This window comes from Podarcis pityusensis (assembly GCF_964106645.2).
Source record: "Podarcis pityusensis genome assembly, chromosome: 16".
Lineage (NCBI taxonomy): Eukaryota > Metazoa > Chordata > Lepidosauria > Squamata > Lacertidae > Podarcis > Podarcis pityusensis.
Window position 1 is genome coordinate 33,568,414 of NC_138041.1, and position 25,862 is coordinate 33,594,275.

At 46.1% G+C, this 25,862-nt stretch overlaps 2 protein-coding genes across 3 annotated transcripts in view; both read right to left on the reverse strand.

Annotated features, from left to right (window-relative positions):
- The window catches only part of ULK1 (unc-51 like autophagy activating kinase 1), a 120,471-nt gene that overhangs the window by 16,052 nt on the left and 78,557 nt on the right, over nt 1-25,862 (reverse strand). For both annotated transcript variants that reach the window (XM_080985084.1, XM_080985085.1), the window contains 9 exons: nt 17,996-18,084; nt 16,535-16,688; nt 14,003-14,063; nt 12,406-12,495; nt 11,215-11,343; nt 4,655-4,812; nt 3,522-3,608; nt 3,154-3,416; nt 2,376-2,557 (listed from right to left, as the gene is read on the reverse strand). In XM_080985084.1, coding sequence (XP_080841210.1) covers nt 2,376-2,557; nt 3,154-3,416; nt 3,522-3,608; nt 4,655-4,812; nt 11,215-11,343; nt 12,406-12,495; nt 14,003-14,063; nt 16,535-16,688; nt 17,996-18,084 — 1,213 coding nt within the window. The remainder of the gene's footprint in view (nt 1-2,375; nt 2,558-3,153; nt 3,417-3,521; nt 3,609-4,654; nt 4,813-11,214; nt 11,344-12,405; nt 12,496-14,002; nt 14,064-16,534; nt 16,689-17,995; nt 18,085-25,862) is intronic.
- Nucleotides 18,094-25,862, reverse strand: part of MMP17 (matrix metallopeptidase 17) — a 288,088-nt gene continuing 280,319 nt past the window's right edge. Inside the window, exon 10 of the transcript XR_013980392.1 lies at nt 18,094-22,318. The gene's annotated coding sequence lies outside the window, so the exon portion shown is untranslated. The remainder of the gene's footprint in view (nt 22,319-25,862) is intronic.

Consider the following 25,862-nt stretch of genomic DNA (forward strand, 5'->3'; position numbering starts at 1 on the left):
AAGACTGCTCAATTGTTCTTTTAAAAAGCCAGTTTCTTAGAGCACAGGTGGGCAACCTGCATCCTCCTTTTATGCAATGCCCACCTCCAAAAAGTCCTCCTGAAACCATCCCATTCTCCTGTCCCATCGGAGTTCCTTCCTTCCTCTCTATTGTTCCTGGCTTCAAAAAAACTGCTCCCCACCTATTTTTCCTGGGTAGTTTCAGAACAAATGGAAGCAGAAAGCTCGTCACTTCGTTTTTCGTTAACAGTAAACAAAATTGATGTATCTAGTTTTGAAGATATAAGACAGTTAGTGACAGACTGGCTGCAACACCACCAAGGAAATGATGTCTTGAAAATAGATAAGAAAAATGGATTTAGTACAGAAATTTCAAGGTTTGAAAAGGAATTATTGGATTATAATGTGAAGTTACTTTCCAAAATGTATAAATTGTTGCTAGAGTGGCATACTAAGGACGAATAAGTTGAATCAGTAATAATAAAATGGGCACAAGACACTGGGCACAATATTCAATTTTCATCTTGGGGAAAATAATGGAGGGAAGACTTAAAATTTACAGCGTGCTTTGCATTGAAGGAAAACTACATGAAAATTATGTATTGGTGGTATTTAACACCTGTAAAACTAGCAAAAATGTATAGAACTGCTTCCAATGTTTGCTGGAAATATGTGGTGGACGTGCAAGATAACTAAAGCATTCTGGGAAATTATTTAAAATGAGCTGATTTTTTAAAAAAAAAATAAATAAATAGAAAATAAGATAAGCAGATGAAAAAGAAAGATTGATAATGGTAACCACGGAAGGGCGGAGGGAAGTCAAGGGATTCAGAGAATCCTAAATGAGGAGATGAATAATGTGTTTGAATTTTTGTTATGTAAAACTTAATAAAAATATTTTTTTAAAATGATGTATGTTTGTTTCTTTTACTTCCCATGGCTTCAAGGAAAGAATTTCCATCCCCTGAAATGTCTGAGAATCGAGAGCCTAGATCAGGCATAGGCAAACTCAGCCCTCCAGATGTTTTGGGACTACAATTCCCACCATCCCTGACCACTGGTCCTGTTAGGTAGGGATCGTGGGAGTTGTAGTCCCAAAACATCTGGAGGGCTGAGTTTGCCTATGCCTGGCCTAGATGAATACCAAGGAATAGAATCATAAATAGATTAGATCTGGCACTGGACCAAGCCTCCCCATGCTGGGCAATCCAGGATATCATCAGAGGAAATGACAGGAGGAGGAGGAGGAGGAGGAGGAGGAGGAGGAAGAGAGGAAGAGAGCAATTATGGAGTCATTCCATTGGATGCTAGCCATTAGTGTGGACCTCTCAGCAGTTAAAGCAGGAAAAGTGTGGCATCTCTTTGGCAAACTAAGCTATGCACCTGTTTAGCCTGCCTGAGACAGCACTTCTTGTGTGCACTTGCTGCGCAAGGAGTGTCTCACACGCCTAACTGCTAAGCTTGTGCTCCTCATCCTAAGGAATATGGAAAACTGCCTTATACCGGGCCATGCTAGCTCAGTATTGCCCACTCTGATTGCCAGCAGATCTCCGGGCTCTGAATCAGGATCCTTTCCCTCACCTTACCCTTGGTAACTGACGATACCAGGGGCTTCCTCTGCTGCCAAAGCTACTCATCACCAACCACAGTTGCTGGATATAGGGGAGTGGGCCGAAGCACACTCTCTTGCCTTGCCCCACATGTCCAGCACAGGACATCCCCCCCCCCCCCCATTATTTGATAAAAGGAGCCTTCATCCTGTTGCTTCACAGGACCCTATTTGACACATGGGCAAAGCAGAGGCAGTTGTGGGAGCTGGTGTGTTGCACAAAAGCCATGAGGCACAGGAAAAGGGGACCATGGTGGAGACAAGGATGGAGATGGAGGCGGCGGTTTGAAGCAGGTGAATCATGGAGACAGGAGCCTATCGCCATGGAGGTGGCAGGGCTGTAACTAAGTGGCACACAGGAAGTCCCAAGTACAAGGCTCAGCATCACCACGCAGGGCTGAGAGTCCCCTGCCTGGTCAATGCACACAATTATGAAGCTAGGCGAACCAATGGGCTGACTCAGTTTTCTACCTGCCCCTGCTATACCTGACCTTGGGGGTGAGGAGATTAAAGGGTTGCTGGCATGTGGCGCCACCGGAACTCCCAGAAAGGGACTGTGAATATGGTTTGCTGGGAATCCTATTTAGCCTGAGAAATAACCAACGTAGGAAATTTTGAAGCGCTTTGCAGATTCCTTGATGCGAAATTAAAAATTATGTGGATGCAAGGAGAGTGGCAAATCTGCATCCATCCCACGCCCCAGCCCAGCCCATCATAACAGCAAAACTTGTGTGCATTGTGAATGCCTTTCTGGTCAGCTTCGTACCTGCCCTTGGCTTCTTCCATAGGCCTCAATCCTAGGCCTGCCTGCTGGCAGTGGAAATGACCCATGTCCTTCAAGTCTGGCAGAGTCTTGTTCCTTGTCGGGATCATGACGCCCTGGTGCGCCAGGAGGGCAAGCAGGTTTTGGGAGCTTGGGGTTTTGTTGAACTCAAAAGGAGGCATGACCTATTTTTTTTTATTAAAAACAAAAAGTGGGGGAGGAGTGGAGAGAGGCGGTTCACTAGTGTTCAGTGAGAGAGTGTCACTGTTTGCACCATGGCTTATCTCTGCCGCTATTAATAAAAGCCCCCACCCACTCCATACACACATAAACAGGCATTAAATGCAATCACAAACAGGGGCTGCATCTACTACCCCCACCATTTCATAACATTGCCCTCTACACGACCTCCTAAGATCAGTGGGCACCCAAACTTTTCCCCTCACACGCTTTAAAACTTGGGGATATATTTTCCTGCTTGTTGTGGCAACTGTCATGAGCTGCGCTAGATAACACACGGTTTTAACTGCAGTTTTAATTGCGTCTTTTAGTTCTTATATTCCGTTACATTGCAATGCAATTTGAATTCCATGGAATATCATTTAAAATACAACAATAGCAAAACAAATACAATAAATATGGGACAAAAAAGCGCTATTAAAAATAAACGTGACTGCTTAATATGCCTGCACCTGATGCTCATTTGCAAATCTCTGTCCTAGATTTACAGCTTTAGGAGACCACAAGCGAGAGCCCATTGAGGGCAGGGGGGAAACAATACCTTTGTTGGAGAGCCCATTATGGTTGGCAAGGGGCTCCTCTGCATAAACTCAGAGAACTTTGGCGAGGACCTCAGTGGGCGGCAAGGTTGCAGGCCGTGTGTCTGTGCTGGCTGGCCAGCAGCGGCCTGGTTGAAATGGGGAACCAGAGGATCAGAGTACTGCTTTGTAATCTTCTGCCGGCAGGAATGCAAATCTGACAGGTTGGGAGCACTGTGGAGACGGGAGCCCATCCCTCGAGGGGAAGGGTCAGGCACTGAGGCACCTGGAGGGATGAGAGGGGAAGCAGGATGCCCAGAGTTACGCATCAGTAAGAAAGAATGGCAAGGGAAGGGCAGAATTCTCAAGATAGTGCCAAGGGCAAACCTACCAGGTATGGGCACCCGACTTCTCATCTCTGTTCCAAAGGGAGGAGAAGGGAGAACGGTCTGGTCAGGCTGCTCTGGAATTGTTCCAACTGAAAAATTAAAAAGCACATCAATGCACTGACAGACAATAAATTGAATGCTCCCTATAGCAAACATTTCGTTTAGATTACTTATAGCAAGATTGCTGTTGTTTTTTAAATCAAATTGGGGCACCGCTATACCAGTCAAACTTCTGGAAACCGACATAGGAAACAATGAGGTTTTGTCAAGATACAATTAGTCAAAGGTTCATAAGCTCGCTTAGGTTATAAGTGCTTTCAGATGTTCGAAGCAAACAGTAAAGCTGGTTTATATCAAGTCAAATCATTGGGACATCTAATTAGAAACCTCGCACTCTTGGTTTCTTTTTGAAAGGAATAAAAGATTTATTTCTTCCAGCAAGCTTTCAGTTGAAGACTTCTTACACCTGTTTAGTTTGATTATGGAACTTTGAAATTGCTGCATTTTGTGTTATTTTTATCTCTTTATATTTCACAGCAAACAACTCAGTAACTGGAAATCTCTCTCTCTCTCTCTCTCTCTGTGTGTGTGTGTGTGTTAGTAAAAACAAAAGTATAGGAGCTGAGGCCCTCCACTTGTGTTGGACTCCAACTCCCATCAGCCCCAGTCAGTGATGATGGAGTCCTGCAATACACAGACCCCACCCCTACCCCACAACCCCGGGATAAATAAACATATATAATAGCTCAGCATAGCTGCTGTGATGGCTTATTCTTTTCCTGAGCTCTCCTCCTGAGATCCTTTTAACTGAGATGCTAGGAATTGAATTTTGGACCCTCAACATGGAGAGCATTGTGGTACCTCTCACTGGCAATCCCTCCCTTAAACCATTGTCATTTTCAAACGGTTCCCTCTCAGTCCTGGGGAGGAACAGGCACATTTGGGACCAAATATAGCTAGGACACTTCCAGACCAGAGTCACTGCTCTAATTATGCTACTATATCTGCATTCACCCACAAAATGCTGGTTGGAATTAAGGAAAGTGTGCAAACACACACACACACACACACACACACACACACACAAAATTGCTGAGGTTTCTAGAATCTGGAATAAGCAAACCCAATAATTTACCTTGTGGGGATGGCGTGTAAGGCTTAGCACCCCCAAAGGAGAACCTTCTGGAGGTTGGGACAGCTCCATGCTCCCCAGCAGCAAAAGGAGGGGAAGGGCTGGCCTTCATGAAACCAAGTGGGCTGTTGCTGCTGCTTGATCTTCTGACTGTTCCGGACCTAATGGGAAAGGATTTGATCTCTTATTATTCCATGGGGAACGTAGTAGGCAGACAAGATTTTATGAAAAGCAAATAGCGAACAAGCTCAGAAGCATAGGAAGGTACAGAGTCAGGCCAATAGTTCACCCATCTAGCTCACTCATTTCTGTACTGACTGGCATCAGCTCTCCTGGGCTTCAGGCAGGGGACATTACCTAGAGATGCCAGGGACTGAACCTGAGATTTTTTTCATGATTGGATGCATGCCTCCATGGCCGGAAACAGTAAAGCTTCCTTCCGCCTTAAGGAAGAGGTGGTGTTGCGGGCTCTCACCCCCCCCCCCCAGGTGTGCAGGGGGTGGGTAGCCAGCCCTGTGTGGCTGGGGGATTCCCGGCTGCATCACTGGCCAGGCTGACCAATCCAGTTGCTCCGGGGGTGTGGCCTGCCCATTAAAGGCAGGACGCAGCCGGAAGATCTCTCTCTTTCCTGCTTCCAGCTGCTCCGGTTTTCCCACCCTCCCGCCCTTTAAGGTATTCATCTCTTTTGACCTTGCTATGGACTTCGGTTGGTTGCTGTTGAGGGGCCTGGTAGGAATTTTTCCACTTGGCAAATTGGTACCAGGCACTTGGTTTTCACCTACCTCATAGCAAATTGTCACAACTTTTAAGGTTTGGCGGTTAGGCATTGGAATATTTCTGGAGAAGAGAAGAGGGGAGGTAGCGCCATCACCTCCCCCGCATATTGAAGGGTATTCCGTGGATTCCAGAGGGTGTGGCCCTGTCCGAAGCCTAGGGAGGCTAGGGCCTAAGGCACGACCCCTATCGGTGACCCCCAGGGGAGCTCCTAGTTGATGTGCATCAGCAGGACTTTCCTTACTGGTGGTTAACCCTTCCCGGACTCCTTGCAGATGGGCTGGAGTCAGATATAGTTGGTTAGATCTAATGCCTAAGCCAATACCGCTCATCATCTGTAACAAATAAAGTTGTGGCCTTTTTAGCCCATTAACCTTAAATATTTGAGTCATGTGTCTTTATTCTACTAAGGGGGGAGGGGGTTGGGACCTTGCCACGCAACTTTTCTAATGCTGTAAATCACCTTGGGATTGTCAGATGAAGGGCGGTATAATTAATAATATTAATAATAGTAATATGCAAAGCATGTGCTCTACCTCTGAGTCTTGCCCCTACACTATCATATCAATAACATCCACAAGTCAATGGGAAAAATGGGCCTGAGACCCATTGAACCTGCAACACTAAAAAGCGGTGCGACCAATGACAGAGGTGCAAGAGAGGCTTTAAAAAGGGGGAAAGGGAGACATTTGCAGCAGAGACAAGAAATGCCACCTTGGTTCTTTATTTCCAGATGAAAGACAGTCACTGAAATATTGTAACACTCGTGTGATACCAGACTTCGCGGCTGCTCAGCATGAGATGATTTTCATAAAGGCCGGTGTGCAGGACCTAAGATGGAACTGACAGGAGGGATTCTGTGGCAACAGCAGCGGCCTGACTGGAGAAGAATCAGGGTGAAGCCCTCTGAGCTGATGTCTCAGAAAAGGATACCAGGAAGAACAATCCAAAGGATGTTGTTCGCAACAGGTTTATCTTTTGGTTTGTTTGTTTACATTTTATTGATAGCTTTTGCTCTAGATCCTTCAGGGAACAACATGAACCTAAGTTGTTTTTCCAAGTCCTTCACTCTTTAACAGCTGCAGCGGGAACACAACCGCAGCAAAAGAACAGAACAGAAAGATTCTCAGAGCACAAAAGCATCACGCTGCTGGCAGCCTCTGTGGTTGCACTGAGAAGGCAGACCACAGCCTCAGAAAGCTGCTGTTCAAATGCAGCTAGCACATTGCGGTCCCTTTGGCGATTCGGGCTCAGACTGATGTGCATTGTCTCCACCCAACTCCATTGGCAACTTGGATAGCAGCATCACACCGGCAGGGGCCATCAAGAGCCTGTTGGCTGGCAACGGACTGGGGTCTAACTGCTTGACACCTCTTCTAAGGAGAAGACCATTGTCCAGAGCTCAGAGGCTGAACCAGAAAGCAGGGGAGGAATCCACACAGCAAGGAAGTGCACAGACAGGTACACGAGAATCAGAGGGGCATGAAGGGGAGGTTGATTGACCACAGGTGGCAATCGATGCCAGGCACTGGTGGCTTGCAGCACAGGAACATGCGCAGTGGTTTCCCTGACCTACGTCGTGGCACCGACACCAGCACTGCAGCAGCTGCCAAAGACTGCGTGGAATGTGAGGGCTGACATGGAAAACACAGAGATGGTAAGAAGATAAAAGTCCCTACCAGAGAAGAATGGCAGATCAAATTGATGGGATTATGCTAAAATGACCGGAAGAATCAGAAATCAGGAAGACCAAAACTTTAATAAGGAATGGGGAAATTTTATAACCTATCTTAAAAACCATTGTAAACAGTTAAAATCATTAGTAGGATTGGAATATCACTTATAGTTGGACGCAATGGAGATGTAAAAGATTGGGATTACAGTGGTGCCCCGCAAGACGAATGCCTCGCAAGACGGAAAACCCGCTAGACGAAAGGGTTTTCCGTTTTGGAGGTGCTTCGCAAAACGAATTTCCTATGTGCTTGCTTCGCAAGACGAAAATGTCTTGCGAGTTCCTGCGGGGTTTTTTTCCTTTCCCCCCCTTTTTCCCAAGCTGCTAAACCGCTTATCAGCTGATGGCTAAGCGGCTTATCAGCTGGTCTTTAAGCCGCTTAATAGCTGATGCTAAGCCGCTTATCAGCTGATCTTTAAGCCGCTTAACAGCTGATGCTAAGCCGCTTATCAGCTGATCGTTAAGCCGCTTAACAGCTGATGCTAAGCCGCTTAACAGCTGATCTTTAAGCCGCTTATCAGCTGATCTTTAAGCCGCTTAACAGCTGATGCTAAGCCGCTTATCAGCTGATCGTTAAGCCGCTTATCAGCTGATCTTTAAGCCGGCTAAGCTAAACCTCTAATGGGCTTGCTTCGCAAGACGAAAAAACCCGCAAGACGAAGAGACTCGCGGAACGGATTCTTTTCGTCTTGCGAGGCACCACTGTATCATAAAAGATGCAGGAGGAAATGATTAACAATAGGACCCACAAAGGGCAGGAGGGAAATCCTAGAGATTCCTTGGAATCTTGTTTTTTATGTTGTATGTTCAATATGTGACTGTAAAGCTTTAATCTGAAAAACCAAATAAATAAAGGTGTGGAAAAACAACAACACAGGAAATAAAGGACAGGTTAGGCAATCAAAAGATCTATGTTGTAGAACAAGGTTTCTTAAAAAGACACCTGAACAGACATTTTCAGACTGTACTGGCTGAGGCTAATAAATAAAAAGAATTCAGGAGGGCAACAGGTTGGAGGAGACTACACCAGTGACTCTTCCTATTTAAGGGGTCCATTGCTTCCCTGACCTAGAAGAACTATAAAGGTTTCCAGGAATCTGCCTGGGCATGTTTCAGTTCTGGCTGCTGGTTCCAAGGCTTAATTTCTTGCTTCACCTCCTCTCCCCTGAGCAAGACCCAGTGCTGACCGTGATACTAGCGGGCAGGCACACGCTGTGGAAAGTCTGAAGAGAAACTCACCTCTTCAAATGACTGCACCCTTGAGGAGCCTTGCTTTCTCCTTTGCTTCCAATTATCAGTGGGAACTTAGCCCCCAAATAATTCAGTTCCACTCTTTTAGAGAGGCTGTATTTCTCGTATGACTCGCCCATCCCCACTTGTTCGTGTTTCGGGAGAACCATGGAGGAGGAAATGAAGCCTGGAATCCCGGAGCACTGCTGCTAGAACAGCGAGTGTGAGAGCCGAGCAATTTCATAGAGGAGGAAGATCCACCCGCACAGGATGGAAGGAGTCAGTCACACAGCCTGGGGCCATACATCCGGTGGAACTTGACTGCTCCCCAGCTGAAGTTCCAAGCCACAGGCATGGATTGCTCATGCGGCAACTGGATCATGTGACTGCGGCAGAGAGGCCTAAGACGCACGGCTGAGATGCCTTACTAAGCACATAAGCAAATGTAAATAAACACATACATTAAAGAAAGGAGCACTCTGGCAGGGCCGATATCGCGCAATAATTACAGCCGCAGCGTTCAGGCAACTAATCCAGCCTTGTAAATAGGCTCATAAAAGTTACTAGCCTACGGAAAGTTTCACTTGACTACTGTTGGCAGAAGGTGAACAGGACAGAAACACAAGATGAGCCAAATCACTTTGATCAGGGGGGTGGGTAAGTGGGTGCCCCTCCAGGTGCATTTGGACTACAACTCCCAGCATCCTTTACGGTTGTGACCAGGCAAGCTGGGGTTGATGGAAGCTGGAGTCCAGTAACATCGGGAAAGCCAGATGATCCTCACCCCTGACTGAGTTTAAAATAAACATAAAGCCTTTTGATGGACTAGGAAAGTGCCACTGTTCCATCAGGAAGTCATATCTATAACTTTTCCAATGCACAGATGCAAATTTAAAAAAAATGCAAACGACAAACAAGAGTCTGAAAACAAGTATTTGTGCCTCACTTCGACCTCTCTTTTATCCACCACACACACACACGGGAGGGAAGGCTTCTCTTAAGAATGCACCTACGGTGACACACGTATTCAACTTCTGAAATCCCCCAAGAAAGTATGCTTTGTTCCCCTTCAGAAATATTGCCACATTAACATGCAAATTCCAAGGAATTTAACTTGGCTATTAAATTAACCAACAAGTTGTTCTGAGTAAGCATTGCTCCATGGTTGTTACTCTGCAATAAGATTGTTTAGGATTGCATCCCAAATCCAATATGGTTCATTGAATGATATCTAGGGGTTGCCATACGTCCGGATCTTCCTGGACATTGCCGGGATTTCAAAGGCAAAATATCCGAAAGGCGGTGGGATCTTAGACAAGTCAAAATTGAAAAAAGAAGCTCAACAACTTTGATAAAAGAACCATGTTAAACGGCGCAACGCAGAGTAAAACCAACTTTAAAAAGAAGTCCCTGCCTCAAGGATCTCCCAATCCAATTTTTGGCAGGGTAGGTAGCTAAGTAGCCCAAGCTTTGAACCTGGGACCTTGTGCATGCCATCTTTCGCATCTCTAGCTAGGGCTCAAAAAAACCACTGCTTGCAAAACCCTGGAGAGCCACTGCCACTCAGTCTGTAGCAGACTCCAAGTCTGTCTTTGGTATAAGACAACTTCCTTTGACGACAATGGAGAAAGAGGAGTGAAGATAACAGAAACAGAGACGTCAGGAATAGAAGAGACAGAGGATGAAGGAAGTATGCAAACAAATGCAGTATAATACTTAAGGCTCCCCTTCCGTATGCAACTCACCTGGCAGGATTGTACCGTAAGGCTCATTTTGCATGAGGAGGAAGAGGACTGAGAAACAAAGTTTGAAGCATCAAGGGGGAAAACAAGGGAAACAAACAGTTTTCCCCCTTCAGACTCCCTTTCCTCTCCCTGTTGTCTCCTCTGTATCAAATTTTAGTTTGCACTTTCCTCACAGCAGGACTATTTATTGTTAATCTAACATGTTATGCATATTGAAAAAAAAGGAAAGGCATAGATGTTCAGGGATGGAGTTTTGAGCTCAAGGAACGGCAATGAACAAAGTGCAGAGTCATTTACAAGAGTGGACCATTAGCTGGCCAAATGTCCTCAATCAACTAGAACAAAAAGCCTATCAAAATGCCCATGTTTGTATTGCACACATTTTTAGCCTTTTAGTGCATCAATGCTCTGAAGGCAGGATGCAACCGATTAGTACACTATAATATGAAAATCCCAAACAAACAGTTCTTAAAAACAAAGCCAACATAAAGTAACCCAAATTCAAGCTGATATAAAAAGATCTTCAAGGCTTTCCTGAAGACCAACCTGGGTCACCACAGAAAAGGCTCTGACCTGGTACATACCAACCTGAGAGCTTTCACTGAGGTGAGAGAGAGAGTAGCCTTGAGAGCATGTTTATAGTCATTTACTAAAAAGTTCTTTTGTGACATAGCACCAAAATATGATCCCACAGATGAGGAAATGGCAAGACAGGTTCCCAAGGCGTCCCTAATCTGCGTGTAAATTATTTCAGAGCAAGACCATTTCTTAATCCCAGTGAGATCATAATGAGCCTTCAGACAAGCTTGTGAAAAGGATGTCGGAGACAGGCTAATTGCATGCCACCAGACGTATGCAATTCTGCAACCTGCCGCCTGGTGCTCCTCCTTCATTTCCATGGGGCATACCAGACATTCTCTAGACTGCACCCAGGTGTTCTCTAGATTGCTCATGAACAACCCTCAGGGTTGCTACCTTTCGACACTGATTGATGCCGAGTCAATTATACCAAAGAACATTGGCAGCGAGACAAGAATACAGCCTCCTGGACATCTCAGCACTATCAAAGCCTCAGTACTCACCGCGGGGAAGTGTATTGATTAGGAGACTGAAGGTTCTGCTCAATCCGCCGGTAGTTGTGGATCTGTGTGGGGACTGGGATGGGGACCGACTGCCCATGCTTGCTGCCTGATGAAAACTGCCCAGGCCGGCTGCAGAACAAAAAGCACAGAGCACTTTTAGGGGAGGACGGGTACTTGGAAAAGTGGAAGGGTCTGTTGAGAGGAGGAAACAGTAGGAAATGGGTGGTAGGAGCCTGGGAGCAGTGGAGAATTGGATCACAGAAATGTTTACGGCTGTGGAGCAGGGGAGCTGGGAACTGTTTTAGCAAACAAAACACCGGCTGCAGGTTTTGGACAGGGAAGATACGTTCAGTGGGCTTCTCACTCCTTCCTTGATACAGACACCAATTGCCCTCTCTTCTCCTTGATGCAAGTGGAGAATGCTGCCTCGCTGCTTGCATGCTCAGAGAGGGCACCGAAGGAGGCAACAGCAGCCAGGAGGCTCTGGGTGGTGGCCCTGCAGGCTGCAGCTCAATGGTAGAGCACCTGTTCCGTGTGCAGAAGAAGGTCCCATTGAGCTCAATAGATCAACAGTCTGACTCCGTATAAGGCAGCTTCCTAGGTTCCTAACTTACCGGGGGTTGTGGGCCTTGTCAAATGCCCACCAATACTGACCCCAATGCTGGACCTGGGAGAACGAAGTTATACTGGAGAACAGTATGGTAACTGACACAGTGGGATTGCTGTTTGGGCCCAGAGAGGGAGAAGGAAAGCTGGCAACTGGAGGGTGTGGTGGTGCCAGTGAAGGGATTTTGGTAGGCAAGTTGTAGAAAGTGGTGCATTAGGACTGCCAACGTTTTTTGAAGGAACCCACTGTTCCCCCAAATCAAAATATGAGGTCTCCTCCACCCAACCCTAGGGAAAAAGTGGCTTCTGCTAGGTTTGGCTTTCCAGCTCGTTTCTGTTCAGTGCCCTCTCTCCACCCCTATAAGTGTATAGAAGCAGCAGTAAGCTCAACAACCCTGGTTGCTCTTTGCTGCTGGTAGGGGAATTCAATTCTCCCTTTCCTCCAGTAGCAAAAGCTCCATGAAAGTATAGCAAAGCCCCAGAGATATTCCATGAGAGTTAAATCAAATCTGCACACACAGTCACACACTCCTCTTTTGGGGGGGGATGAGGAGTGCCAACGCTCTCATCCGATTTTCCTCTTACCCTGATGGGCTCGGAGAGCTGCTGTAAGGAGGGGAAGGAGATGGGGTTCTTCCTTGGCTTTCCAAGCCTGCTGAAGCCACCAGGGAACTCCTGTAAAAAGGCAAGAAAAAAGAACAGCAACATTATTTGCAGTAGAGGGAGATGCCAGTGCTTCAGCGAACCTTGCCAAGCCTACTACAAGTTGTAGTGAGAGCTACCAGCTTCGACAGCCTGAAAGGATGATCAGACAAATTGTGGAGGGTAAGACTATCAATGGTGATTAGTCATGCATAATGCTGCTGAACACAGTTGCCGGGGAACAGGAGCTTTTGCACTCACATCTTTCATGTGGGCTTCCCCTGGTTGGCCAATGAGGGATAAGAATTTTGGTCTAGATGGGCCATTGGCTCAATCCAGCACGGCTGCTCTTGTGTTCTCAAGTTGCAAGCTTCTTAGTCACATTTGTTGTTTGCAACAAATGATTTCTTCACAACCTTTCCATGCCAGGAAATGAATTGGCTGGATCCACTGTACACAGCTTGCCCCATGGATTCTCCTGAGCCTCCATGGAGGCTCCCTCAAGGGATCCAGGGGCTCTTTACTGAAAGACCACAAGTCAGTAGTAAGAGCGCATGATTTATACACGGAAGCTGCAGAGTTCAGTTGCTGGTATCTCCAGCCACAGTCTAAAGAGAGCAACAAGGGGAAAGTCTTTGGAGAGCTGTTGCCAGGTCAGGGACTGTGTTACTGGGACTCCCAACTCTCCAGTAAGCATGGCCAATGGGAGTTCCAAGGACGAGGGGAAAGACATCTAGAAGGCCACATGTTTTCATCCCTGGAGCAGACAATACTGCGTTAAGCTGGTCAAATGGCCTCAGTATAAAACTGTTCAAGATGGTATCTAACACCAAGGAAGCTGGCAAAAATGTACAAGTCTAAATCAAATAAGTGTTGGAAATGTAAAGAGAAAGGAAGTTCTTTTTATCATATGTGGTGGTCTTGTAGTAAGGTTAAGGCTTACTGGGAAATGATATACAATGAAATGAAAAGGATGTTTAAAATAACATTTGTCAAAACAAAACAAAACAAAACAAAACAAAACAAAAGCCTTTCTCTTGGAAAATATAAGGATAGAACTACCTAAACTGTATAGAAACTTATTCAAGTATGTGACTACAGAGGCAAGAATGCTACTTGCCCCAAAATGGAAAGAAGAAGAAGTCCCAGCAAAGGAAGAATGGATACAAAAACTTATGGAATATGCAGAAATGGCGAAACTTACTGGGAGAATAAGAAATCAAGTTAACAAACTTTTTATAAAAGAATGGAAATGGTTTATTGAATATTTACAGATAAATTGTAAACAGATAAAAACACTGGCAGGATTATTGTAATAACCTGCAGTTACATAAGAGTATATATTAAAAGAAGATAAATAAATGAGTAAGTTAAGTTAATTTGGATATGCAGAAGATATTAAAAATAAATTCAAGCAACCACAGAAAGAGGGGGAAGGAAATCAAGTTTTAAAATGTTAAAATGATAGTAAAAGCAGTTAAATAAATAAGTAAATAAAGAGTATAAATAAAATAAGAAAACACACACTAAAGATCCTTACCCACTACACATCAGGCTGTCCTGGATAGTTTTTCCTCCTGCAGCCTCCACAGCGATATCACCTAAGTTTTAAAAAGTTCTGAAAAGATTAATTTCAGGCCTATGCTGCAGTAATAACATGAAGAGCATGGGCATGCACAATTAATCCCCCCCCCCCCGGTCTGTGGACATGTGAGAACTGCACATAAAGGAGAGGTCTTTGAAGGCCCTCAAATGTTAGAAGAGAGACTTTTTAGAAGAGAGACTGAAGCCACGGAGGTCTCTCTTGCTTCCTCTCTTTGGGAACGACGGCTTCTTCTCAACACCACTAATGTGACCTTTCCCACAATTAGGCTAAAAAGAAAGGGTGGAGAACCTGTGGCTCTCCAGTTATAGCTGGACTCCAACTCCCATCAGCCCTAAGCCAGCATGACAAATGGTGGGGGAAAAAGGGACCTGTAGTTTGGCAACACCTGGAGGCTGCAAGTAGAGATTCAGTACGGACATTCATGCCTGTGACGACCCCATTATTCACACAGTGGGAGGCTGGCTAGACCTTAGCCATGCAATAACCAGGTCTTGTGTGACCTTCTGTACAAACTTGTATGATAGGATGGGAGTGAAGACACTTTGCTCATATGCGAAGAGGCGTGATTGCGCAAATAACACAAAAGATGTCACTGGCCCAAGGCTTGTAATATCTGAAAAGTTGGACCTGCAGCAGGGGCAGAGGGCTCCTGCTCAAGGCACCAAACAAGCCCCTTTCTTGCATACTACAGCCAATCCCATTCCTTATGACTCTGAGCATATTCAGCCCTCAGTGGGCTGCACAATCCCTCAATGACATTTTGAACTTCTCCAAGCCTACTGCCACCTCCCTGCTTTTGTGTGTGAAGGGTCTCATTTTGGCTAGATAAAAGACTGGCGTTCAGAGAATGAGCTTCCTATTGGGAGCCTGTAGGGTATTTTTCAAAGAAACAATTTCAGTTTTGCAAATCCTCGTTTTTTGGTTTTTTAAAAAAATACATGTGTGATTTCATTTCTGTTTGCAGAAGACAGGAGATTTTCCAGCACTCTGTGGCATCATGGTGTGCTTGTGTCACATCCCTTTGAAAATGTATCAAGGCTGAAACACACACATATGCACACCACAGCACCCTTTGCCTGGTGCCTGTAGCTCATCCCAGCGGATAAGTATTACTGAGGGTTCAAACATCAAAAACGGGACCAACTTGCAGTGCCTCTTTCCCCGGTAACACTGGTTTCAGGGGACCCTGGGCAAAGTGTTCTCTGGAAGGCCTCCAGCATCTCTGGTCCCTCTTGGGAACTTATTGAATGGAGGAGAACTGTGGCACTTCAAGGAGGGACAGGGAATCATCAGTGTGGGCATGGGGGGCACCATTTTCATTCCCCCAAACACCCCCAATACGGCATCACTCTGGGGCAATGAGAGGAATTTAAATAGAGGCCCACCACAAGGAAAAGGACTGGGGGGGGGGGGGCTGGACAAGCATGAAGTGTGCTCCCTACTAGCTGGGTCCCCAGCACCTGCCTCCGAATAGTGGGTCCTGCCAGTGTGCCTTTTTCCAGTTCCTGGACATGTAATTGGATGGCAGGAGCTCCCAAACACGGACCTAAAACACTGGTTCCCAACAAGCCTGCCTGCTCAGCTATCTCCCCACCATGGCTTCTCGCTACAGAAAACCCCAAGCTGAAGAACAACCGATTTCAAATCTCAGCAGCTTTGTGAACCGGGAAGCTGTTCCCCTTCTCCTGTTCAAAGCATGCAACGCTATCTGGACATTAATCTGCCCAAATAAATCTGTTTGCAAAGGGGAGAGTGGGGCTAACCATGCTAGTTTGCCCCTTTACTCTCTGCAGTTAGAGGGCAGCTGCCTGTCCCAGGCTGCCTGCTCTGCTTGGGTTACCCTCCCTGCACAACAATGGAAGGAAGGACCCATGGAGAGGGGCAGAGCTCTTGCACTCATCCCTGCTCCTTCCTGTCTCTCATGCGCTGCTGTAGCATGGAAGAGGAGTACCTAAATATAACGATATATTACTCGCCCTTCACCTCCCAAGGTCCCAGTGCAAGTCACAGCAATTTGAAATACAACATTAAAAACAGCTTAAGAACAAATTGCAACCGCGAAAATAGGACGGGTCCTAAAAACATACACCGGGGTAAAGCTCATATGAGAAAAACTGCACAGATGCCCCTCTGTAGGGCAGGAATGCCCTAGCTTTGTGGCTGCCACAGAGAATGCCCTCTCCTGGGCTGCTGCCACCCTGAGCTTCTGATAGCGGTGGAACTACTCAAAAGGCTGCCATTGCTGATCTCAACAGCAGAGAGCGGTTTTCTAGATATTTGGGGCCCAAGTCTCTTAGGGCTTTAAACACTAAGGTGAGCACATTGATTTCGGCCAAGATGCAAACTGGCAACCAGCAGGGCTCGTGAGATTATGGTTGCTGTCTCCTGCCATTGAGGCATGCCCACAACCTCTTCCGCCACACCATCAGCCAAGCCTCTGCTTCGAAAAGAAACCAGACTGCTTACTTGCAAACTGGGCTGGCACCATGACGAAGTCGTCGGTGTCACAGGAGGAGTTCTTGCTGCTGCCGCCAGCCGACTCCTTCGACCCATGAAGGAAGCCGGGCTGGGTAGGAGAGGCTAAAACCTTCTCAGGGAGATGTGCCATTTCTCCAAGGGACTGTTCGAGGGAAGGGGAAGGAGAAACAGGAGTGAAAACGCAAACCTCGGAAGCAACTCATTCTGCAGGCTCTTCCGCACCAAAAAGCACTCCCAGAAAAGGAGTTTCTGCCAGCACATGGTGTCTATGGAACAGCTGCTTCTTTCAAGGCAGTTCTCCAAAGGCCCCAAGACAAAACTATGCCATTTCAGTGGCCCCAGAACCATCAAGTGATGCAGTCGGCAGGGAATTGGAACGGTTCTTTGACACAGAAAGTCCCCCAGTATGTGGTGGCTGTTATCCCATTGTTAGCTTACAGAAGTCCCGCTTATGGGGCTAGCGATGTTGTGACAATACAAAAATTGCCACCAAATTTGCTTTTAGTCTCTGCTTTCTTACGATATTTAGAGGGTTGAAGGAACAAACCTTCAAATTTGCAGGTGGAAATGAGAGCCATATTCTGAGTTGGGGTCACTCATTGTTCCTTTATTCCCTACACACTAAGCCCCTTTGGGTGGAGGGTGCCATGAAACCAATGGTGCAACCGCAATTAGAATATAGCGCACATGGTTCTGCTCACTGTATCTCAAGCAAAGGATACTGTAGAGCTGGAAAAGCTACAGAAGAGCTGCAATAACTCCCTTAGGAGGAGTTTTTGGGTTTGTTTTTGAAGTGAGCAAGGGAGGACATGATAGAGGTTTAGAAACTGATGCACGATACAGAGAAAATGGATTAAGCGAACTAGTTTTTCCTCTCTCCAGAACCCAGGTTCACCCAATGAAACCGAATAGAGCAAGATTCAGGGCAGACCAAAGAGATAGAGAGGACGGGCTCTTCCTCCTCCCCCCCCCCCCAGCGCACAGTTATATTGTGGAATCTACTTCCATAAGATGTGATAAAGTCCACGAACTAAGGTGGCTTTAAAAGGGGATTAGACACATTCACAGAGGATAAGGCTACCCACATGCTGCCTCCAGGATCCAGAGGCAGCCTGCATCTGAATACAGACTGCTGGGGGTGCCAAGTGGGCAGAGAGCTGCTGAGCTCATACCCTGTTTGTGGGCTTTCGAGAGGCATCTGGGCTGGTCATTGTGAGGAAGCAGGATGCTAGACTAGACAAGCCTTCGATCTGAGTGCTTCTTACGTGGGCTGACTTGGGATCTGCCACACACAGCTTAAGATGGTTCTCTCCCTTGAAAATGCCACCCTGCATGGTGGACTGGCGGTGTGGTGGGGAAGACGTCGTCAGCAGCCACCAGAACGACCCAGTGGCAAACAAGAGGGAGGAGGAAAACCAACAGCGCTTAAGAGGCGTGCATTGTACTTACGGGAGGAGATGCGAGATGGGACGTGGAAGAGCTGCTGGATGAACTCCCAGACCCAGAGCTCGGATAAGAAGGCATTGGCACAGAAGCAGCTGAAGAAAGAGGGCAGGGGGAGGGGAGAGAAGAAAGAAAGGTCATGCTTTCTAGGTTGTCAACAGCGGGATTAGAACAGCTTTCTTGGCTTCCTCACGCTAACGGATTTACCTCAGGTGCCAGGCGACGTCACTGAACTGAGGCAGGGAAGGGGGGAGGGAGAAACAAGTTGGCATTCAGTGCAACTGAATGTGGCAGGTGCTCTTTCGCTTGCCCCCCGTCTGTGAAACTGTCGTTTATTTCACCCTGCAGCAGATTCTGAAGTCTGAGGCGCCATTTTCTGACTTCTAAATGTCTTTGGTCTCTGTCAGGGGTAGTCAATGCAGACGGTGGACTCCCAGCTCCCATCAGCCCCAGCTAGCATGGCCAATGGTCGGAGCGGGGGGGAGTGCAGTCCAACAATGTTTGAAGGGCACAAGATTGGCCCAACCTGCTGTCTGCCTGCTAGAACGCAAACAACTTTTTTTGTTGGAGCACTGCAACAGTGGCATGACTCAGGTCTACTATATTTCTTTAAAAAGTCCTTTCTCCGTCCTCACGCACAGATTCTTGCGGTGTTGTTGCTTTAAGTATTTTTTTAGGATGTGGTTGGCTGTTTTGAATGGGAAGCCGCTCTGAAAGTCCTCAGAGCCAAAGCGAAGGGTCCGAAATAATGCAGACAGTGGTCAAGTACACTTGACAGAGCCTTCCCTAAATGCCCTTTGGAATTCCTTACCCAGATAATCTGGAGTCCTCCAGATCTTGTTCGGACTCAAACCCCCTTTGCTCCCAACCACTGGGAGCTGGAGTCCAGCAATATCTAGAGGGTGACAACTTATTCTAATTTATCGATCACCTTACACACATGCCTCAAGGCAATGTACCGAATGCAGCAGAACCAGCTGAAAACAGTTAAACACCACCAAAAAATAAACAAACAGCAGCAGATAAATTTCTGAACAACACCAAATATACCCATGGCAGAAACCTAGTCATACAGTTGGGAAAGCTGTTGGAACAAAATACGTCTTCGCTAGCTTCCAGAAAGGGCAGATAATGGGCATCTGTTGTATCTCAGCAGGAATGCTGTTCCACAGAACAAGGGCAGCAACACTAAAAGCACTTCTTCAAGTTACTGCAGAGTGAGCTTCCAATTTCTTTGGAAGTTGCAGGAGAAGCTCTTCCATAAACTGCAGTGGTGGATAAGCTGGTCTCTTAAGAAATCTGATCCTGAGCTGTTTAGAGTCTTAGTACCAAAATGTTTGAACTTGGCCCAGTAGAGGACGGGCAAACAGTCCAAATCCTGCAGCCTTTGAGGTGCTGCATCCTGGTGGCAGCTTGCCTTCACAAGCAACCTGGCTATGGTGTCCTGCCCCACCTGCTCCCTCTGGGTCAGCCCCAAGGTAGCTCCACATGGAGAGCATTGCAGGTATCCACCCATGAAGTTACCAGCGCATGGAGAACTGTGGTGAAGTTCTCCATCCCTGCCCTAGAGCTATCGGTATGGCTTCCTCCAATGACATTCCAAGCAAAAGAGGGTGGGGAAAAGATAGACAGATATTGTTTGGCAGGCTCCCTACCACTATCAGACATTTCAGAGGTATCTCAAGCACTGTGTCTGGTTCTTCACACAATTTGAAGAATTTATTATCTGCCGGTCTCTTTCTGTGTTTTGTTTTGTGTTGGGTTGTGTTTTGTAGGCATTCAATGATGGCTTGTTTGTTTGTTTTTAAAATCATTTCTGAGCTGCCTTGAGTACCTCACATTGATGCAGAAAAACAGAACTGGAATACTTTCAACTAAATAAATAAAGCGCAAGAGAAAATATAAAGAAAACTGAGCCCTGGAGCACAGTGAAATTGATTGATTCTGAATTTTCACATCATGTGTGAAAAACGTTTTAAAACATCGCTATTTGTTTTGAAGGGTGGAAGGCTATAATTAATTTTGAAGGGTGTGAAGCTGTAATTAATTAACACACCCCAGCTGCAGCTGTTTTCTCTCTCTCTGTACAACAGCAACAGGAAAATTACTGTCCAGCTATAGCTTCTATTACTCCAAAAGAATGAGATGATGTACTTTTCTCCAGCTGATAACTAGAAGGCTAAGATGATGGTGGTTGCACACAGAAGAAAAATGTTCTCAGTAAAGTCAAAACATATTTAATTAATGAAAACATCCCTGGGGACTACCATAAAATGACATCATATTGCTGATGTTTTAACAGCCAGGTGTTCACTTGCCCTGTGAAACCATGTTTTGACTGCCTACGCTTAGCATATTTTGGCAGACATGCACCATTCTGAGCTAAGGCACTGGTTGGATTGGTGTGAGGAAACCAATGGGATAACCAATAATAAAAAGAGGGAGGGAATTATTTGTACACTGCAAGGGAAGGAGAAAACAAAGCAGGATTTTTGTCTATGCAAGCCTGGATGATATATGCTCAGAAATGGAAAGAGCGATTAATCAGGATATGCAGTAGCAATGGGTAACTAAAATGAACCATGGAAGGAGGGTGGGGAAGGGAAGTCAATGACTATCGTATGGTTATCTTTTGGCTTGAATGTGAAAATTTGAAATGAAAATTATTTTTTAAAAAATTAAAAGAAGAGAACAGGGGAGGGGGCCAGAGCTTAGAGGTAGAGCTCATGCTTTGCATGCCAAACACCTGAGCTCCAGTCCCCGAAATCGCTAGTTAAAACAATATGAGGTACTGGGTGATGAGAACAGCCTCCTCTGGAGGTTCTACAAAGTCACTGCTGGACCAAACAGACAGTCTTAAGACTAGATGGCCAAAATAGTTAATAGGGTAAGTTCCTTCCTATGTGGTGGCAAGAACTTCTGCTTTCAGTGACACTCATGTGTGGTGGTGGGGAACCAAGTGTTTGAAGATTTCATACTTGCATGATTGCATACGGAGCGCTTGCCTCATCGCGTGTGCATGATGAAGCAATGGAGGCCCAGCACTCCGCTACACAAACTGCAGCACAGACAGTGCATGACAAACCACGTCTATACAAAAATCATCTTGCTATTCCCACCCAAATCTTAAGGGGAATTCAGCATAGACTTGCTGGTATCTCAGCCAGGACTCACAAATCCACACAGCATTGACGAATGGCTCATTACGACTGCCAAACTATTTACACTGCAGGTACATATGGATATAGATGGGGCACCATCCAGGGAACTGCTTTTGTATAAATGAGCAGGGTTACATATTCCTCTGGGCAGGGGCCATTCACAAGCACAACTGCAGGAGCTCACACAGACTCGACCTCTGCCAGGGTTCCCTAGGACTGGAGGATTCATGTTGCATATGACTCTGCACCACTGCAGATGATCGCAAAGGAAAATCCTCTGCCAGGCTGAGGAAAGTAGTCCAGGGCGTTCAGTGCCAAGCAAGAGGTAGAAAGTAGGACTCAGCAAAAGCGAGAGTCTGGGCAGAACAGGAATGAGTCTGGTGAATCAAAGGAAGTAGAATGTGGAGAGAGGCTGGAACAGGAGATGAACAAGATTATTATTTTTGCCCCCAAGCAGGTGTGGGGAGAGAGGGGCAAAGGGATCGGTGGAGCAATGAGACAGAGGGGATAGCTGGTGTCTCCTGCCTTGATTCCTTAGAGCACTTTAAAAGGTCTCTAGGTGAAGATCTGGCATCCTTTAAAAGAAACTAGCTCCACCAACCTGATTATTTCACCTTGAGCCTGGAGAGACAGTGATATTAAACTTGAATTAGGTGTCTCCACCCACACATCTTCAGATTACCTATATAATTCCTCTCCTCATAAAAGGAGGCCTGCTGAGTCTCCAAGTCCTTGCTTAATTGAGAAAGATTAGGTCTCAGCTCTCTCCACCACAGTCTGTTCTAAAAATGTAGCACAGCTCACTTGGGGGAGAAATCTTCCTTAGATGAACAACACCAATGCTGAATTGTTGAGCTGCGGTGGTTCTTGCCTAGTGAAGGGCTCTGCATTAAGCAACAATTACATTGGTGAATTTATAAAGTGATAGTGGGGTGGGATTTGTGGGGGACGCACACACACAGAGGTATTTTAAAGGGGTTCTAATCAGTTCCAAGGTCCATTCTTAACCTGAATCTGTTCTTAACCTGAAGCACCACTTTAGCTAATGGGGCCTCCCACTGCCGCCGCACAGCCAGAGCACGATTTCTGTTCTCATCCTGAAGCAAAGTTCTTAACCCGAGGTACTATTTCTGGGTTAGCAGAGTCTGTAACCTGAAGTGTCTGTAATCTGAAGCATCTGTAACCTGAAGCGTATGTAACCCGAGGTACCACTGTATTTGATTTAAGAACTTTTAAATCCACTAACACAGTGCTAAATATTATATCAGCAGTGCAGGTTGTTTTGTTTTTTAATATAAAGGAGTTTATTTAAAAACAACTGCAAGTGGAAAGAACTATCTTAAAAGAGGCAGTCTCGCTACTTATAGAAGGCATCATCACAGAAGAGGCATTATTTACACATGGTAGGGAACACTTCTAGCAACAATGGCGGGGAACCTGACTTCCTCTATAGGTTGTGGGACTCCAACTCCCATCAGCCTCAGCCAGCATAGTCAATGATCAAGGATGGTGGGAGTTGTAGTCCAGCATCATAAAAAGGGCTGTAGCATCCCCGACCCTTGCTGTAGGATGATGCCTGCTACAATACATCTGAACACAAAGGAAACATGCCAAGAGCTTTAGAAACTGTTTTTGCCCAATAGATTAACTGATAAAACTGAATTAAAACTGTCATGATTTAGCAACTGGCACTTCTTTAACTGAGCTGCAGCTCTAGCCTTACCACTGCCGGTACCACCAATATGACCCCACACAGGTTATTGTTGCCATGCAATATCATTAGTTATCATTAAATGGGGGGGGGGGGGGAGAAAATCCACTAAGCAACTTTTATGGCAAAACACAAACACTTCTGCCCAAGTTATACAGTTTCGTTTTTAGAAAAATATTTATTTTTCATAATTCAGAAATACAGATGTCTCACTTTACAGATATATATAAATAGAAAAAAATAGGAACAAAGCATATAAATAGGCTATAAATAAATAAAACTGGAACGAACATATAGAAAACAAGTTTCCAGTTAACAGAATGAAGGCATCCAAAAGGACTCGGTGGTGCTGAGAAAAGATAAAGAACTTGCACCATGCCCAGTTTCATTATTGGGCAGGCCAAGGAAGATTTAAAAAATAATAATCAAGGAAAGAGAGAATTGTATGAGGCAGAAACTACTGACCATATCTTGGTGGAAGGTACCATGATCAACACAATACATTCTCTGTTGCCAAGCTCATTGGTTTCACCCAGCTCCATTGCATCTATCCTGACAAATATCTCTCCAAGGTCTCACAGAGATATTTTCCTGTCCTGACACCCTTCTGACTAGAGGGCTGTCTGCACTGTGCACTAACTGAGTTATGGTGTCTTCCAATAACACCACCAGGAGACCAGGCAAATAGCCACAGATAAAGCAAGTGCTCAGGGAATCGTATGAATAAGACTCTTAAAAGAAGCACAAGCAAGCTGCTCCTGTCATTTATCCATCACAGCACAGGTAACAAGAAATCAGAGGATGAAGAAGCCACCTCTTTCCTCAAAATGGTTCCCCTAAACACTGAGATCTCTAGGCACCTTCAGCTTTCTGGCTCTTCTCTCGAGAGTCCTGATTAATGCACACACACAAGCAGCAACCTGGCAGCCACTCACCACACAAGAGTCACTCGCCACATGGATCTGGAGCCTTTCAAACGTAACACCACAAATCTTTGGAGGGCCTGCCCAGGTGTGGTGATGAGGGAATGGGGGAATGGGGGTTACATCCAACTAACTTTTAGAGTGGACCCACTGAAATTAATGGACCTTAAGTTAGTCATGTCTACCCTAAGCATGAATAACCTGGACACAACTGCTGGTGTCACATGATCAGCTGCCTTCTGGTATTCGACTGACTACCATATTATTATTCTTTATGAACTGGGCCTGAGGCCCCTACAGACAAGTATTAGGACTGAAGTACATGATTACAAGCCTCCGGACAAAAGCCCTCTCGTATAGCAAGCACCAAAAGATGAAAAACTTGAGCTTCTCTTCTCAGTTTGGTTGTTTTCTGGCTGAAGGCTGTGACGTGATGAGCTTTCTTCCCGATTCACACCCAGATGTAGCTGTGCCGTGACCTGGGGCGTGCAAGCGCCTGTTGGCATGGGCGTCTCATGGGACCAGTGTCCCAAGGCAGTGGGCTGGACGATGCAGGAGACAGTGGCCGGAAGATGGGAGCTCTTCTCTGCCTCTCTTGGCTTGGCCGTTTTGGCGGGGTCACCCCACGCAGCGGTTGTGAGGAGGCTGGCAGTGAAGGAAACGGAGGCCAAGTCAAGAAAATCCTTTCTTGCTTCTGCGGGAATCCCCGCGGGCTGCAGCTCGGCTTCCATAATGCCGGAGCCGATGGCGGTACTGTTCGCGGTGGCTGCCAGGCTGCCTGGGGCGCAGAAGATCCTTCCTGGTTGGCAAGGGGCTCAGATTTCGTAGAAATGTTTCTCCACTGGGGCACCGTGGTGGGAGCAGGGAAGTCTGCAGGTCTGTAAGTGCCCTTGAGTCGGGAAAACGCTTTCCGGTTTCGAGGGTGGCCTTCCCCCCAGGGTGACACTGCGGTTGTAGGTAAGGACCGGGAGGGCTTGGAAGCGCCCCTAAACCAGGATAATATTTTTCTGCCCGTGGGAGTGACACCTAAGTATAGTTAAGGGAGGGGGGGATTGTATTATTTAAAATTACGATCAGGGAATGAAATCATAACTCTCCTGCTTCGAAGCAATGGTGACCCAAGGCTTAGGTTTCCCTACAGGCGTCCAATGTTAGGACACCTTGTGGCAGGCTTACGACAGGTTTAAAGCAGAATGTAGAAGTCCCCAGTGTCTCCCATTGTTTGCTGACTGGCTGACTTGATAAGAGAATTGATCCATCATAATTGCACTCGCTCGCTCTCTCTCTCTCTCTCTCTCTCTCTCTCACACACACACACACACACACAGGCTACAACTATCACTACGTAGTTCCAAAAACACTATTTGGTAAACCCGCTCCAGTGAAGGGGCACTTTGTCAGGTGAGAATTGGAAAAGTAAAAGCACCCAGCCCCCATTGACCCAGTCTTGCACGTGGTTCTCACCCCACACATTCCTATTATGTCAGAACCCACATTTTTGCCGAGATAATGTCTAGCTCCACCCTTGAACTAATCCTGTTGCAGATGGATTATGCTATAGCATACCCCATGCCTGATTTAAGTTCTGAAATTCACTGTACAAAGCCACTTTATACACAGAGTCAGATTACCGGTTCATCAAGCCCCTCTTCCCCAACCTGGTACCCTCCACATGCTTTGGAATATAGCTCCCACGAGCCCCATCTAGCCCCATGATTACCAACAGTTATAGTTCTGAGACAACTGGAGGTCATCTGGTTGGGGCTAGCTAAATACTGCTTCTTCTCAAAGTGGTAGTGGCTTTCCAAGGACTCCCAGATTCGTGCCCTAAGATTCTTTCAATGATAACATGTGGGAAACTCAACCTTGACCTTTTGCATACAAAGCATCTATTCTACCACAAAAGTCATAGCGTGTGTTCTTTGGGAAATTCTTAATTTTTCATCTCTCTCCTAAGAAGAAACTTCTCAGGTGTCATTTAGATGTATCCTCAACATGTAAGAAAGCCTCTATTTACTTTCAGTTCTGGAACTGTTCCACTTTCCACCCCTCCAAAATTCTCCATCCCTTAGACCTCA